The sequence below is a fragment of the Poromitra crassiceps genome, assembly GCF_964638095.1.
Source record: "Poromitra crassiceps genome assembly, chromosome: 9".
Classification (NCBI taxonomy): domain Eukaryota; kingdom Metazoa; phylum Chordata; class Actinopteri; order Beryciformes; family Melamphaidae; genus Poromitra; species Poromitra crassiceps.
In genome coordinates this window covers 45620931-45638387 of record NC_139630.1, presented here as the reverse complement: position 1 = coordinate 45638387, position 17457 = coordinate 45620931, and the positions used below count along the sequence as shown (strand labels likewise).

Below are 17457 nucleotides of genomic sequence, written 5' to 3'. Positions count from 1 at the left end.
CTGAGATGTCATGTGATACACAGACTGATGCCATGTGATACACAGACTGAGATGCCATGTGACACACAGACTGAGATGTCATGTGATACACAGACTGATGTCATGTGATACACAGACTGAGATGCCATGTGATACACAGACTGAGATGTCATGTGATACACAGACTGATGCCATGTGATACACAGACTGAGATGTCATGTGATACACAGACAGAGATGCCATGTGATACACAGACTGATGCCATGTGATACACAGACTGAGATGTCATGTGATACACAGACTGAGATGTCATGTGATACACAGACTGAGATGCCATGTGATACACAGGGTAACTCAGACAAGCAAAATACTCACTTCGATAGCTCGCTATGGGAACGCATCCCTGTGTGAAGTTACGTACAGAAGCCCTATATCACTATGCTCAATCTTGGCTGGTGAAGGCGAATCCTCTCGCCAGGGAGCGGTACCCCATATATGGGCGGGTGTCAGAGGGAGGGAGTCCATCTTTTCCTTTCTTCTTGTTCATAGAAGAACACCTTATCGTGACCTGTTAGCTTTGCTAGCTTAACTGTTCATTAGCGGTTTAAGAACTTTGCCGAGTGCTAGCATGCTTCAGTGCCTACGTTTTCTCCACTTCATACCAGAAGCAGAGACAATCTTACCTAACAACAGCAAACCACACTATCGTTAGCAGCTACGGTAATAAGCTAGTTACTGTTGTTGAAAAGTTTACAGTCACGTACTGTAAACAGCGTCGTCCTGTGTGATCAAACCAGATATCACTCGACATGGCTAACTGACAAGCTGGTCCCTCCGGCCGGACCCCCGGCTCTGAGAAATCATCGGGTGGAGCTTTGGAACCAGTGCAGACCCCAGTGCAGAACCAGTGCAGACAAAGGACCGTCACACGGTCTGTCTCCAGTGCTTGGGCTGGTACCACACTGATCAGGCAGGCCATCAGCCTCCCCGGCTCATGCGGACACTGCGTCTACATCAAGGTGTCGGTTCTCCATAAACGACTCATCCGAGCTATCCAGCTCGAGGACTCCCTCATTTTCATATGATCGTAAAACCGGGATTATAGTCATAACCTTGATCAGATAGACATTTTTCTCAGGTGCCAGAACCAAATTCTGGCACCTGAGGAAGAGCAGTCTGCTCGAAACGTTACCAACGGTGAAATAAAATGATTCACTGGAGCCCTTGCAGTGTGTGAGCTGTTTTATTTAACTGTTCCAGCCTCTCTCCACCTCTGCACGGTGCACCAGCCTCTCTCCACCTCTGCACGGTGCACCAGCCTCTCTCCACCTCTGCACGGTGCACCAGCCTCTCTCCACCTCTGCACGGTGCACCAGCCTCTCTTCACCTCTGCACGGTGCACCTGCCTCTCTCCACCTCTGCACGGTGCACCAGCCTCTCTCCTCCTCTGCACGGTGCACCTGCCTCTCTCCACCTCTGCACGGTGCACCAGCCTCTCTCCACCTCTGCACGGTGCACCAGCCTCTCTCCACCTCTGCACGGTGCACCAGCCTCTCTTCACCTCTGCACGGTGCACCAGCATCTCTCCACCTCTGCACGGTGCACCAGCATCTCTCCACCTCTGCACGGTGCACCAGCCTCTCTCCACCTCTGCACGGTGCACCAGCCTCTCTCCACCTCTGCACGGTGCACCAGCATCTCTCCACCTCTGCACGGTGCACCAGCATCTCTCCACCTCTGCACGGTGCACCAGCCTCTCTCCACCTCTGCACGGTGCACCAGCCTCTCTCCTCTGCACGGTGCACCAGCATCTCTCCACCTCTGCACGGTGCACCAGCCTCTCTCCACCTCTGCACGGTGCACCAGCCTCTCTTCACCTCTGCACGGTGCACCAGCCTCTCTCCACCTCTGCACGGTGCACCAGCCTCTCTTCACCTCTGCACGGTGCACCAGCCTCTCTCCACCTCTGCACGGTGCACCAGCCTCTCTTCACCTCTGCACGGTGCACCAGCCTCTCTCCACCTCTGCACGGTGCACCTGCCGGATTCCACCTGCATGTGCGTGTTTTTAACTTTTCACCAGAACCAAATTGCCCATTTGCATCGGGCCAAAAATTGCCAATTGTCACCACTGCAAGGACGGTTGAGTTGCAATATAGAACGTTTTCTTAACCTGTAGCAGGGAAGATTAGATCTTTTTCTTTTCAGTAAAATCCTGCTTCACACCTGAAAGCTTCCACAATCTACATGTATCTATTCAGTAGCCCAAATGGAGCAGGAGGTTGAGCGACTTGCTCAAGGACACCTTGACAGTTTAGTAACTGAGAGAGAGGAGAGAGTTGCCTATTTATTTTCTGCATCGAGCAGGCCCACATCTCTGACCTGTAGGCTGCCGCCCTAGTAATGGGATCCACCATGTTGCCAGCGAGACCCAGAGACGAGCTGTAACAACTGGGGATGAGTGGGGCCAACAGCAGCCTCGCACATCCAGGATCAGACACTGCAAACAAGGGGTAACTTCTTCTCAGCATTCAGCATTTTCAATCAAGGGATCCGCTACAGTGACTGGAAACAAAATATTCCGGACAGTCATCATGCTGGAGTTGCCGGCAGGCACGAGCTGCAAGACTAATACGGCTTGTCAAAGTGAAAATAGCCCGCCTGGTGTTGTTCTCACCTTGCAGAAAGGTGCAGGCATGACACGTTTATCTCCTTCATCTCTCAGAATTCATGCTTTAATAGCGTTTCAGACTCATATTGCCGTGCTAAGAGAAATCCAGAGTTGGTGTTACACTACCCCGAGAGGGTGGCGGTGGGTAGCAATCTATTCATTTATACTCAATTCAGCATGCATTCCCTGAAGGCATCCAATTTGCCTAGTTTGGGAATTTATTAAAAATAACAATGTGGATTCCAGAGGTGGGAGGTAAAGTAGCCCTACATTCACTCCAGTACTGTTAGCCTACTTAAAGTAGAGTTTTGATGTATGAGTATTTCCATTTGGTGAGACTTTATAGGCTACTTTTACTACATTTCAGTGAGATATATAGTACTTTTTTACTTTTCAGAATATGGATTTCCATGCAAAACATATGATTAGCTCATCAAATATGATGCCCTGTTAGAGTTTTAAACGAACATGGGCAGTTAGACCTACCGCATGAAAGTACTTTAAGATTAATGCATCCATAATTTCACACTCTGAGCGGGACCATTCTTCAGAAGGAGTTCTTTTACTTTTGATACCTCAGTACACTTTACTGCTAATACTTCTACACTTTTACTCAAGTACAATTTTGAATGCAGGATTTCTTTACATTTTCCATCACTGCTGCATTCTGCAATGTGTGTTTTCATGCCGTGCAGTGGCTGCATTAGTACTGACATATATGAGACTGATGAACATACTACATGTATATAGGTTTGGTTAATTTCTATAACCAATCCCTACCAAATAACTCTGCACTATGCAAAACTATGACATTCATTACCCATAAAGGACTGCATTCTCACGGCCTATTCTAACACCCCCTCATACACATATGTCAATGCTTTTTCTGACCACACATGCACAAACCTACTGTACAACATGGCCATACCAGTGGTGTAGTCTATGTGATGCGCAGGTATACACAGCATTACGCAGTATACCCACTAGGGAAGCTCCAGGATGCGAGTATACCCACTTAAAAATGTGCAGAGATATGTTACAATATAGTTTTGTGACAGAACTTTCACTGCACTTTCACCGGGTAGATAACGGCAGGTGAAGATGATTTTGTCCAGAGTTGCCTGACTATTTGTATTGTAGATAGAGAGATAACAGTGAAACTTTGATCAAAACAGCCATTCTGTACATTCTATAATTGTGCTAACGTCTTGTGAATGAAATAAATATGCAATTGTGTTAACTTCTTGTAAATGAAATAATAATGAATATATAACGAAATAATAACAATTCATCAATTTGATGGGGATCCCCTGGAAACCCCCCCACCCCCCCGCGTGGAAACATATCTCAGTCAAAGCTGACATTTGCAGTATACCCACTACAATAAACTAGACTACACCACTGGGCCATAGCAACACTTCGCCTTCTGAGTGACTTTCAGCGGTTCCTTCTCCCTGTGCAAATCATCAGAATGTTTTAAATAGCTGATGTATTCGCCACAAAAGGTCCTGAACCCGCAGGACCAGTGTAGAGCGCGCTATAGAAAAGCACAAAGAGGAGTTTGATCTCCTCTCTCTCTCTACACTCGCAGCGTTCTGAAGAAGCAGAATTGAGGCCGGTCTTGAGCACGGCGAGGTCAGTCCTCCCCCTCTCCTCTCCTCTCTCTACTTCTTCTCCTCTTTTCTCCCATAAATCACTTCTGTGCACATGAAAATTAGCTTAACCCTTTTTCCTGCGTAGTGCTCCACTTCCAGTCAAGGACACCTTGCGATATAGCAGGGATCTGTGTGTGTGTGTGTGTGTGTGTGTGTGTGTGTGTGCGCGCACATAAGCATTTAGCTCCCCATTCTTAACTAGTGTACTCCATTCAATTTTCATTGAGCCTGACCTATTATGACTCTTGTTAAGACGGCCTCTCTGCTGTCGCTCCTCCTGAAGCGCCCTCACAACAATTAACATTTCCATAAAGCCCTTTGTCGGCTGCTTAACAGAAGAAAAAAGGGAATTGAATGACTTCTCCTCACCCCTTGAGTCAAACATCATTTCAGCGAGAGCTGCTGAGCCGCATAGGGATGTCGGTGTGAGGAAGAGCAGCACAAGAGGGAAAGAGAGAGGGGGAGAAAAAGGCAGAAAGTCTGAAAAGGAGATGGCATGAAAGAGAGAGAGAGAGAGGGGGGGGGAGGCAGAAAGTCTGAAAAGGAGATGGCATGAAAGAGAGGAGGGGGGGGGGGAAGTAGAAAATGAGCTGGGTTCCCTTTGTGACACAGTACTTCAGCACTTAATCATCCCCTGGTCTATAAATAGGCCCTCACAGCCATGGAATATTGGGAGAAGATTAATAGAATAGGATGGAGCTCTGTAATGCTCCACAGCTCCCACAGTGCCAACGCTTCTGCTGCACTTAAACATACAGCTTTTTAGTCACTACGGCAGCCACTTCCCCCTCGCCACCGCATTCCCAGCTTACACACGCAGCGCACATAATCACTCACTCATTATTCCTCACAAACTTCACAGCAAACAATGCCAGATGCTTATTGTACAGACGCGAGGTGTACGCCGTACGGTATGTGTAGATGCACACAAGCACACAAACACACGCACGCACCCATGCACACGCACACGCACACACACACACACACACACACACACACACACACACACACACACACACACACACACAACCTAAATACCACCAAAAATGAAATATTGAGACAGTGCAAGCATTAGCCAAACATCCTAATGATGGAATCTGTCCCCACGGCTGACGGCTGGAAAAGTTTTCTTGCCTTGTTTCACATTCTGCACACACACACACACACACACACACACACACACACACACATTCTGCACTGCGCTTCCTTTTCAGCACCTATCAGTGCTCATCTCCTGAGGAAATGTTGACAGTGTTGAGGTAGCAGAAATCACCTTGTATTTTTCCTGCTCCCCCTCAGTGTGTGTGTGTGTGTGTGTGTGTGTGTGTGTGTGTGTGTGTGTGTGTGTGTGTGTGTGTGTGTGTGTGTGTGTGTGTGTGCACGTGCGTGTGCGTGTGTGTATGCAGTATATCGTACATGCACATATATATGTTTGTGTGAGAGATTGCATCAATATATCACTATATATATATATATAGCACAATATACCGGTAATCATCGATATCGGCCAATGGTAGTCATCTTTTAATAACGGGCCGATGAGCAAAATAATCGCAATGTTAATATCGGTTATCAATATTGAGAGGAAACAATCTAATGTAAATCTATGCTTTATGGGCTTTTCCAAATATTTTGGAAATAAAGAAACACATTACTTTTTTAAATTCCACAGTGTTTACATGTGTTTTTCAGTATGTACAAACTTTGATTATGCCAGAGAAACGTCTTGTATACAGATTATATCGACATCTGTAAATATCGGTTATCGGCCATGACAGCAATGTAATATTGGTTATCGGTATCGGGCATCCTAAAGCAGAGCATTTGACTTTGAAGGAAATATGATAGAGATGTGATTTAGGTCGGAGAGAGGAGAGCGAGGCTGCAAGGACACTAAACCCAACTTGAAGACACCAAGGTTACAAAGAGAAAGGGAGAGAGACAGACAAACACACACACACACACACACACACACACACACACACACACACACACACACACACACACACACACACACACACACACAGAACAAGCCTATTACAGTATATCTATTGTAACATCGTCTTTGTTAGAATTTGTATGTGTGCCTACATATAATGTTATTCAGACGAACTTACATTCCCACATTCTCACATTGCTATTGAATGGCACTGCCGTGCAGTGCCCCCTGCTGGCAGTGCATCACACCAACCTCCACTGTGTGGTCGAGATGCATGAATCTCTGCATTACAGCCCCCACAATATAACCTTATCTGTCTGTAAGCTTGTAAGTCAGACTTTATTTGAATACTAATGTGGTAAGTTCTGAATAAAAGTGGGTAGGGTTGTTGTGAGTGGGAGTTGATGAAAAACAAACAAACATAGGATTTACTGTTTATTCCTACTTTGTTTTAATCGCTGTTCTTTCATTCATTAGTCATTTGACAATGATTTCAAGGTAGGCCTACTCAATTATAGAAGAGGAAAAGGATGATGAATTTTAGTTATTACTGTAATTATTCATCAGGAGAAATTAATCTGAATTAATAAAGAGAAGAAAATGACAGAAAGAGAATCTGCATATCTTCCATTGTCTTCAGTGTTGCTGTGGAGCCGGTGGCTTAATAACTGCATGGGCATCCAAACCTGACTTTATAGTCACGGCACATGTGGCCTGGGTTTGCCTGGTCCGTGTTGCGGCAGATGAATCCTGTGGTTGGATTGTAGCTGAAAAATGATTCAGTCCAGTTAGTAATTCAGCATTCAAAACGACATGATTTACACTTACAGTTCTTTAATGTTTTCCCCCTCAGATATTGGCATAATAAAAATATGTATGCCTCAAAACAAATCTTCGCTTAAAACATAGATGGACTCTAGTCTGTAAAAGTGACCTATTATCCTTTAAAACGTACTCCAATTTGTTTCAATTTTGTGCTATTGACATTTGGTAGAGCAGATGCCACTTCCTATCAAATGATGGGGGGGATGTCATTTTGTTATCAAACTCTTCGATATCACCAATAGGAAAGGATAAAAGCAGACACTATTGGGAATAAATCTGAATTGCAGTGTTCGTATTTGTTTTTCCTCAGCCCAAGGACTGTTCACATTCTCTGCTGTCGCCTATCGCCAGGATTGAGAGAGAAGCTTGTCCTGCGCACTGATTTGTGACGACACACTGACAGACAGCTCAATTTCAAATGAGCCGATAGAGACGGTGCACAGGTGATTGTAACATTGGCCCAGTTAATATTCTGGGACCGCACATACATTCTGAGTTCTTGTCAGAAGAATAAAATAAGCCTTGCCTAGGTGTAAAAGTTTGAGTTATTACATGCACACCACCCAGTTCCCCCACGTGGGCCATTCAAATTGAATCTCATCTAAATGTGCATCTGCAAAGTCAGTCTCCCATTCACTGTTCAAGGAGTCGCTCCAGGCAGTGCATCTTCAGGAAATCACAGATTAGAGTCTAGGTTCTCAGGGTTCCATCTTTGGAGGAGAGCTCATCGTGTTGAGAGATATTGATTGATTGATTGATTGATTGATTAAAGGATCCTTGGCTGTAAAATAATACGACCCTGGTAAAAGCATAGTGATTGGAGGCTAGACTGATCCACCAAACGAAACAGAATGTGAGTTCACGTGATCAGTATGTTTGACCAGGCTAAAGAAATACCATAAGCACTATTCTGCTGTAAGTCAACTTACGCATAGAAGGTGTCCCCTGTGCTGATGGCTGGGGTCATAGAAGCATCAGCGGTAACAGCCTCGATCATCAGAGGGTAAGGGCAAATGGCTCCTGGGTTCTCGGACCTCAGGGAAGTCAGATGTTCCCAGTCTCCTGTTCCACCGGGATTGTCCCTGTCAAACCACCTGGTCCAGCACACTGAGAACAAGAAACAACAAACCACTTGGTCCAGCACACTGAGAGCAACGAACGAGAAACAGCGTAACCAACACACTTCAAATTGAATGCTTGTGCACACAATGATTCGGTGCAGATTCGGAGTGGACTCATAGTTACCTCCTCCACCGCAGAATGGCGGGTGGCAGCTGAAACGAACACGATAATCATAACAGGGTGTCGTCGTTTGCTCTGAGTTTTTGCAGACGAATCCTGTGGTTGTGTCAGATCTGAAAAAGGGAACAAGGTGAAAATTTAAGTACTGAAGGAACTGAATGAATGCGTCCAATTGATATTAACCACATCTGGGTCAAATAGCATTTGCTATTAAATTCGTTTTATGGTTTGTGTTAGCCTGCTCAGGTGATAGATGGTTGTGGTGTACAAGTAGAACACAACAAATGACTGAATGTTTTGGCAATGAATGACACTAATTTGTTGAAGCAATTTGAAGGTCTATTTAGCATACTGTTCGGTGACTGACAACGTGCCTGCCTGATGCAGTCAAACACACACATGCAAACACACACCACACGCAAACAAACAATTAATTTTATTATTATTATTATTTTACCTTAATATACTGTAACAGTTTCTAAATCATTTTGATGGTACACTGACTTCTAATAGGGAGAATGGTGCCTCTATCATTCCCCCTCTGTGCCCTGAACACCTGTTTCCTGCACCATGTAAGGTCCTGTTTCCTGCACCATGTAACTTTGGGTTGCCTGGGTGTAACTCCATTTCCTGCTGCAGCTCCTTATATTAAAAGTTTTCCACTGACAAACTAACGGGAGGCTTTTATTGTGAAGTATTTATATAAGTGAAATGTGTTTATCGCTTGCTAGCTTCATTAGCGGCGCAATTAACAACTGGTTTCCATAAAACAATTTGAGACAACAACATTTGTGGATATTTAGAGCTATTTTTCCAGTGAATCAATTGTAAACACTGCAGAAAGGTTAATACATTAGTGCTATACTTTGTTTGGTACAATACTTACACAGAAATTACATTCCCTGTTGAAGCCACACTGAGCCCAGATGTAGTGGTGACTTCGATCTGAACGGGGTTACTGCAGATCTTCCCTGGGTTCTCACTGCGGAGATTGGAAAGAGTTTCCCAGTCCCCAGTTCCACTGGGATCATCTCTGTCAAACCAGTCAGTCCAGCATTCTACATCAGTCATCCAGGTAGGAGGAATTTAGACAAGGTGCTTAGTGTAGAAGAAAGTGCTGATCGTCTGACATACTGTATATAAATGTAAAAGAAAAGGCATAGGCTGCTTACGGAGATGGGTTGGATAGTAGCATGGTTTTACTGAAAAGAAGGTATCAGACTTCAGTATTAAAAGTGAGCCACTGTATGTTTTAGTTTGTTCAAAAGTGCCATTGAGGGAAATCTCTCACCTGGTTTTATGAATGAGTAGATGCTAAATGGAAATGGAAACATCATTCGCTTGTCTGTTTAAAAACGAAAAACACATTTTTGCAACAATGTTACTGAGTCTTTGCGAGAACCTGATATTTCAAAGCAACAGGGATGAGAAACGATGTCTGCACTGTCACAGGAGAGCCTTGTAATTTCAAAAAGTAAACCAAGCTACGGTGCAACTACAGTGGTCTTACCTGAGATTTTGGAGGGGGGCTGCTGGTTGCTTTCTGGTTAATAAAAGAACAATTTGGTCACTAATGTATTGTATTTTTGATAGAGTGTAGAGAAAATAGCATCCTAACTATATGATCATTGCAGCAGATCTATTGAGATGAACCTACCAGAAAGCAATCCTGCAATAATGGCAATACTCCACTATTGGAGAAAATGAAACACAGGATAAGAAGTATAAAGTTAGATCAATGTATCAATCATCAAATGCCAATATGTAAGGGTTAAGGGATGGCGTGGAGGCATGAAAAACACAGCCAAATTTGTGACAATGGACCCCTCGAAGGCCATTAACCCGCTTATACCATGGTCACTTGCAAAAGAAATAAAATTAAGACAATTAATTTATATTTTCAAGTGTTTTGCAATCAAAATCAAAGGTTTTTCACAAATCATAACTGACTAATACCTGGAACAATCATTACCATCCCATCAGCTTATCATGCAATGGCAACGTTGTTCCCTGCTCCAGTAAATAGGATGAACCTAGATACGAACCGGCAATGGGAGATTAGTCCACTCAGCTCATCCTATAATAAGAATGCGAAGTGTCTGTCTGTGTGTGTGTGTGTGTGTGTGTGTGTGTGTGTGTGTGTGTGTGTGTGTGAGTGAGTGAGTGAGCACAATTGTGTTCAGCCACAGCTATGCCATTTTACGTGTGATCGGGCAGAATTTTTCAGGAAGTGTATAAAGAGCACCCCTGCGGGTGACCTAGCGGAGCCAGATTTTTGAATTACCGTAAATTCCGGACTATAAGGCGCACCGGTGTATAAGCCGCACCTTCAAAGTTGACTATTTTTTTCTTATATAAGCCGCACCGGACTATAAGCCGCGGGTGTTTTAATGGTTTTTTTTTTTTTTTTTTTTTTTTTTTTTGTGTTTTAATGTTTAATTACCATATGTAATGCTCCCATTTATTAACATTTCAACAAAACAACATAACACAACACCACCTGTGTTGTTATTTACAGTGCACACAGTGTCATACAGTGTCATACAGTGTCATACAGTGTGGTGAAAAGAGGGCAAGAGAGGAAATTAAAACAGAAGTGGATTTATAGTTAGAAAGAGTGCTAAAAAAGAGAGATTTTTTTTTTTTTTTTTTTTTTTTTGAAAAAATCCATAGAAAAGCCGCACCGTTATATAAGCCGCAGGGGCCAAAAAAGGCCAAAAAACGGGAAAAAAGGTGCGGCTTATAGTCCGGAATTTACGGTAGGTAATTAGGGCAGACTAAATGGGCAAAAATGGCTAATTAGTGGCCCAAATGAGTCAACACAGGTTCAGCACCATGGATAGCTCAATTTGTTAGTGGAAGACACCTGAGTGGGGGGCACACCTGAGCTGAGTTGGAATCAGCCAGGGAGGTGGACTATGAAAACCCTCTTGGGCAAGAGAGGAGAGGCTGCATGCCAACTCTGTGAGCGAGGCCTGACTAAATGCCCAGTCACACAAGGGTGAGTATTCTGCTAGTAATAAGAATGCAAAGTATCTGTCCGTCTGTCTGTCTGTCTGTGTGTGTGTGAGTGAGTGAGCAGAATTGTGTTCAGCCACAGCTATGCCATTTTACGTGGGATCGTGCTGAATCTTTCAGGAACTGTAAAGAGCACTGCTGCGGGGACCTAACGGACCCGGATTTTTTTAATTAGGTAATTATGGTCGATTAATGGCCGAATGCACAGATTAATGGCCGAACTTGGAATGCCTGTGCAATGGCTGCACAGCCTCCACCGTGCCATTCAGCCGGGGTGGAGCGTTCGCAGTCGGGCTCCAGTGGAGGAGCTGTCGGGGGAGAGGCAAATCATGATTTTTTAAATTCAAGATTCACTTTAATAGACACAGTAAGTAATCAGATTACAAACGAGGAATTTGACTTAGTACAAGTATGCAGTATAGCTGTGCTCAGGGGGCATCGGTGTGTGTGTGTGTGTGTGTGTGTGGGGGGGGGGGGTGATAAAGTCATGCGTGTTTCACAAATCAGATTGCGGCACTTCTTTGTATGTATAAACATATAGTCATTTGTATGCTCATATATGCTCATGCTCATTTTTGTATCTGTTGGTGAGCTGTTTTCAACTATTTTTACAAAATGTATGCACATTTATATTGAGAACTTTTTAAGTAATCCAAAAATGGTATACATTACCAACTTGATCATGATTGCAGATTATCTTGGACTTTAACCCTGTGGAATGGCTGTATTTAAATAATGCAATGTAAGAACACAATAGCATTTTGCAGTGTTGAAAAGCTTTCAAGAGTATGAAATGAATTAAAATAAAGTTGCTTAATTTAGTTGGATATTAACCATAATTCACTGATTTAGTCAGACACTCTTTAACTTTTCTAACTTTCAAGTTCATTTAAATGTCAAAAATATCAAACCTGATGCAGAAAATCCCTCATTCATTTATCTAATACAGTACATCAATTACAGACTATAGATAATATGAATCCATTAAATCACATCTAAAAGTAAGCTCACAAGAGACATGTGTAGACAAAAACACAAGAGACTCACCTGCAGGTTGAAGGTGCAGAGTGCTGCTGTTTCCCCACTAGAGCAGGATAGCCCCCTCTCGAGACCACCAGTCTCACCTTAAATACGATCTGGAAGACATCCATTTTATTGAAAAGGGGTAAAGCATCCAGTCTTTTGTGAATCAGTGTTGCAGTAGTACACACCCAAAGCAAAACAATCCCCCATTCACATTTTTTGCAATTCTAGAACTCGATATTGTTCAACAACATAAAATGATGCACAGAGATTAGATTAGATCTCCAATCTTAAATTTCCTCTGTAACTTTCCCCTGCATGTGGATTTTAAACACTGACACGTTCGTGCAAAGTCTTGAAACACACCCATTATTGCAGGCAAACAATTGCAGCATGTCAGCTCTTTTAACTGGAGGGTAAAGCAGGTCATGGAAAACGTGTTGTGACACGTGTTGGGTGGGTTAGAGAAGAAGACACCAGATCAAGATCAGCCCAGATTTTGTCGGTCTGTGGAAGTCATGCTTCCATGACACCTACTGTCAAAGTTCCCATGAGCAAGGCAACCCCCTCACCTGCTACCAGCAGGACGAACGATTCTGATTGGGGAAGTTCTCAGGTCTTAGCCGTTTTGTGCACTTGTGTGTGTGTGTGTGTGTGTGTGTGTGTGTGTGTGTGTGTGTGTGTGTGTGTGTGTGTGTATGTGTGTATACCGTCCCTTCCACCTGTGTCTAATCCCCCCATCATTCCATTATAATACTATTTGCTAATGACCTGTTTGCTTCAAGCCTGCATAAAAATAGTATTTTTCATTTCCTACTCCTACTTAGCAGTAACAGCACTTTGTAAGCAAGGACAACCCTGCTGCTGAAAAGAGGACAAATAAGAACATTAACCACAGAACGGTGTGTTCACTAGGTGTGAAAATAGAATTCCTCTCTTGTTTTGTCCTGAGAACTTGAAAAAGTGGCAACAATGGGCTGGTTGGTTTTATTCTGTCAGACAGCAACAACAACGCCACAGCAAAACAAAAAAACAAACATTTTGATGGAGATACTTGTATTCACTTGTTTTTCCCCCTTTATTATTACAACAATCAGTTCAGCCCTGCATTTAAGCTTGAGTTGAAACTGGAGTAAAAATGTTAACCGTGACACAAAAGGGAAAGACTGTTCTCAGCTCCCATGGAGCACCATGTTGTTTTTGTGGGGAGGGGGAGAGAATGGGGGGAGCGAATAGGGGGGGAGAGAGAGAGAGAATGGGGGGAGAAAGGAAAGAGAGGATAGAGAGAAGGCAGAGCGAGAGAAGGGAGAGAACAGGGGGGATAGAGGGAGAGAAGGAGAGAAGAGAGAGTAATGGCACAAATAGTCTAAACGTTTCTGCTGTGATTCAGTCTCGGGCCAGCAGCTTCCAAGAGGTTGCAGAGGTGCAGTGGTCAGTTCATCCTCTCTGGGTAGGAGCACACATGGAACTCTGCTGTTCATCCTCTCTGGGCAGGAGCACACATGGAACTCTGCTGTTCATCCTCTCTGGGCAGGAGCACACATGGAACTCTGCTGTTCTGGTGCTGATGTTGTCACTGAGGTTTACATGGGCATCCAAACCTCACTTTGTAATTATGGCAGGTCTCATCCCCTCAGTTGGATTGTATCTAACAAGCACAAAGCCCATGGTGCAGTGGTGTGGCCATTCAGCTTTAGGCAGCATTGTGAATCCTATCCCTATACGGCCCCTATTTCCTAACATATCATCACACACGATCCAGCCATATGGGCTACTAGGTTTCAACTAGTCTTGTTCCCACATTCTCAATTTACTATTGAATGGCACTGCAATCCAGCTCCCCCTGCTGTCAGTAAGCCTACATAACACCAACCTCCACTATGTGGTGGAACACATGCATCTCTGCATTACACAATATAACCTTATCTGTCTGTAAGCTTGCAGGAAGTCAGACTTTATTTGAATAATGTGGTTCTGAATAAAAGTTGGTTGGAGTTGAGTGGGAGTTAATGGAAAAAACAACAACGGGATTTGCTGTTTATTAGTACTCTTAATCGCTGTTTCATACATGCGTCATATAACACAATGCTTTCAAGGTAGCCTACTTAATCATATAAAAAGAAAATAAAGATCAAATTCAGTTATTAATCACATCTTTTTTGTTATCAAATATTTATTCATTTTCTCTTCGAGCACAAAAAACAAACAACCAAAAAAAAAAAAAAAAAAAAAAAAGACAGAACAAAGCACCATCCAGCGTCCCTCACAGCCACCACGCAAACTCCATCCATACAAGCACATTGGAGCATGACAACATGTGTGCATAAAGAAACCTATATATTCTTTTTGTTTGTGCAGATGCTGTGCAGAGGCAGAGCTAATGCAAAGTTCACATTATGTATAATAGGGAGTGATATGTCAAGTATACAAAATAGGGATGCATGATGATATTGGCACCAGCCGACAAAGGCTTCAAAATAAAACATTTCAAAACGGCCACACATTACCCCACCCAACCCTCCCAGAGACCAAGGGACAGCACTAAAGTTAAAGTAGGAAACACACTTTTTTTTAACACAACAGAGATAGACATCCATGAATTGATATGACCATGAATACGGGCTGTAGAGAGTTCTAGATAAACAATATCCAAAAATTAATTATTAATTAATTGCTTAAGTGAAGTGGTGCCTTCCATCGTGTGGCAATCTTTTTTTCTTCTTTTTTTGTTGCAGTCAGGCCAGCAAGCAAAGCACGTTTTTTAGTTTGAGAGAGGGGTCATTCAGAGAGCAGCGTAGAGAGTTTTGAAGCGACCATCTTCCAAAATGCCATGTTCTCACACCCCTTAATGAACACAGGGTGCAATCAGGCAATTTCTGATCCTATCCCAATCAAAATCTGGATCAGAATCTGGAATGTCCCATCTCCAAACTGATCCCAGAGACAATGGAAGGTAAGTCCTTCCCAAAAAGTGCTCATATAATGTTGAAACTAAGCCCCTTGTACCCACATTATCCAGAAGCTTAAGCATCGGGGGCCTATGCAGTGCCTCTTTCCACGGGACGAGTGTGGCAAATTAAACTGAATCACAAACTCATCAAATGAACGAAGACCATCCTCCAAAAATATTACCCAATGAATGCATACATCTATCAGACCACTGACGAAATTTAATGGTCCTCTGATTAGAAATATTCGCAAAACACACATTAATTGAGCAATTATTGAACCAAAAGTTCTTTGAGCCGATGGAACATGGGAGAACACCTTCAATGTGAGGGGGTACGTCAATCCCTCTTCTAACATATGCCAAGACACTGCAGCCGTGGAGTTAAACCAAGTTACCAGCGGGTTTAACGTAAATGCCCAGTAATAAAGTCTAAAATTAGGGAGGGAAAGACCACCATGCTGCCTCTCACATTGCAATGTAATCAATTTAAGGTGAGGGCGTTTACCTCTCCAAATAAATTTGGTGACTGCAGATTGTAATTTGTTCCAGTAAAGCTTGGGTGGTGGTGGCATAGACCTTACAAAACTAACTTGGGGGAGCACATTCATTTTAGCCATAGATATAAAGACTTGTGCCCTAAGGGAATTTGGTATTGCAAGTCATCTATCCAAGTCCTGTGTGATGTTACTAAAGAAATTCTGAAAGTTGGTTTTAGCAGCAGTCAACAATCTCGATGCCCAAATAATTAAAATGAGGAACCACCAGAATCTGAGGGGGCACAACCAAATTCCTATGGCCTCATTTAAGGGCAAGAGAGAAGACTTAATCCAATTAATTCTGTATCCTGAAATGGCACTGAAAGTCTCAAAGATGGTTAAAATGTGGGGAATAAATTGTCATCAACATATAGAAGTACATCATCAGCATATAAAGAAATATGATGTGTGCCAGAGATAGGAGTGATTTATCAAATCTTTTACTATAGTATTCATAAATTAATCTGAATCAATAAAGAGAAGAAAATGACATAGAGAATCTGCATATCAGCTTGTCTTCCATTGTTCTCAGTGTTGGTGTGGAGCTTGGTGGCTTAATAACGTAAGTTATGTCATTATAACCAAAGTTATATGACCACCATCAGAGCCCTCTGGTAGGTGCGTAGCCACTTAAGTCACGCAAGGGATAACCAACCACTGACTTACATGCATGTCTTGCATGTTTATTCTATATTTTAGTAACATCAACCTGCCCCAGGGACTAGAGATGTAAATTAGCCTCTGGTTATAATCTGCCATGTTTATTTCAATTTATTGTAAATGCTTATTAATATGCTCTGTCCCTGTTAAATAAACTAATACAATAAATAAAAAATAAAATAAATAAAATGCACTTCAACCAATCCGGTGATACCTGTCCATCTAATATAACCACAGACAATGCCCCTGCCCTCTCATATCCGGTATATTCAGCTCACTGACACGGGAGAGGAGTGGCAGGCCCAAAAACCCTATAACTTTGGTTATAATTGCATAACCTACGTTATATATTCCCCTTAACATAGTGAGCCAATGCACAGATGACAACCATGAAAAGAAGGTGCCCAGAAGAATGGTCAGGAAGGATGGATTTGGCATGAGCTTAGCACCACTCTCCTCACCATGCCACGGTAACAACTGGGGTGGACAACAATCTTCTGTTTTAGTTAAGATTCAGTTGTTGAGATAGAACTTCTGACTCAACAGTAAAATTGTAAATAAAACGTTCAGTATCATAGAATAATAAGAATCATTTTAAGACGTGCTCAAGTCAGTCAAAAACGGTACAAGGTAAACAAATCTCTTTACTGTTTTAGTTGTACTCAGATAATACAAACCCCAGATTTGTTTACAACAAAAATATAACATTCCTTTAAATTTTGTCCTTGTGAAAAGCCAGATTGTTTGTTTAGGACAGGTTTAGGTCTCAGATTCCAGGAAGCTGGATATAGTTTCTAATGTTTTTGAATCTGAATTTGTAATTAGTCTTCAAGTTTCAAGCTTAAAAAACAACAACAACAACAACAACACCAACACCAAACAAACAAACAAAACTCAATAGAGGCATTTTTTGCTGGCATGTGACTTTTTCTTGTAGGCTATTAGATTTTGTTATTTCAT

General features: G+C 42.8%; 1 protein-coding gene across 1 annotated transcript in view; it reads right to left on the bottom strand.

The window, feature by feature from the left end:
• Positions 1-12029, bottom strand: part of LOC310782340 (uncharacterized protein) — a gene marked incomplete at its 3' end in the record, with an annotated part of 20884 nt that extends 8855 nt beyond the window's left edge. The window contains exons 1-8 of the mRNA XM_083643006.1: positions 12001-12029; positions 9968-10001; positions 9821-9853; positions 9602-9655; positions 9483-9512; positions 9197-9368; positions 8314-8423; positions 7998-8175 (exon numbers count right to left, since the gene is read on the bottom strand). Of these exons, the coding sequence (XP_083499132.1) occupies positions 7998-8175; positions 8314-8423; positions 9197-9368; positions 9483-9512; positions 9602-9655; positions 9821-9853; positions 9968-10001; positions 12001-12012 (623 nt within the window). The 5' untranslated portion in view covers positions 12013-12029. The remainder of the gene's footprint in view (positions 1-7997; positions 8176-8313; positions 8424-9196; positions 9369-9482; positions 9513-9601; positions 9656-9820; positions 9854-9967; positions 10002-12000) is intronic.
• Positions 12030-17457: the final 5428 nt, after the last annotated feature.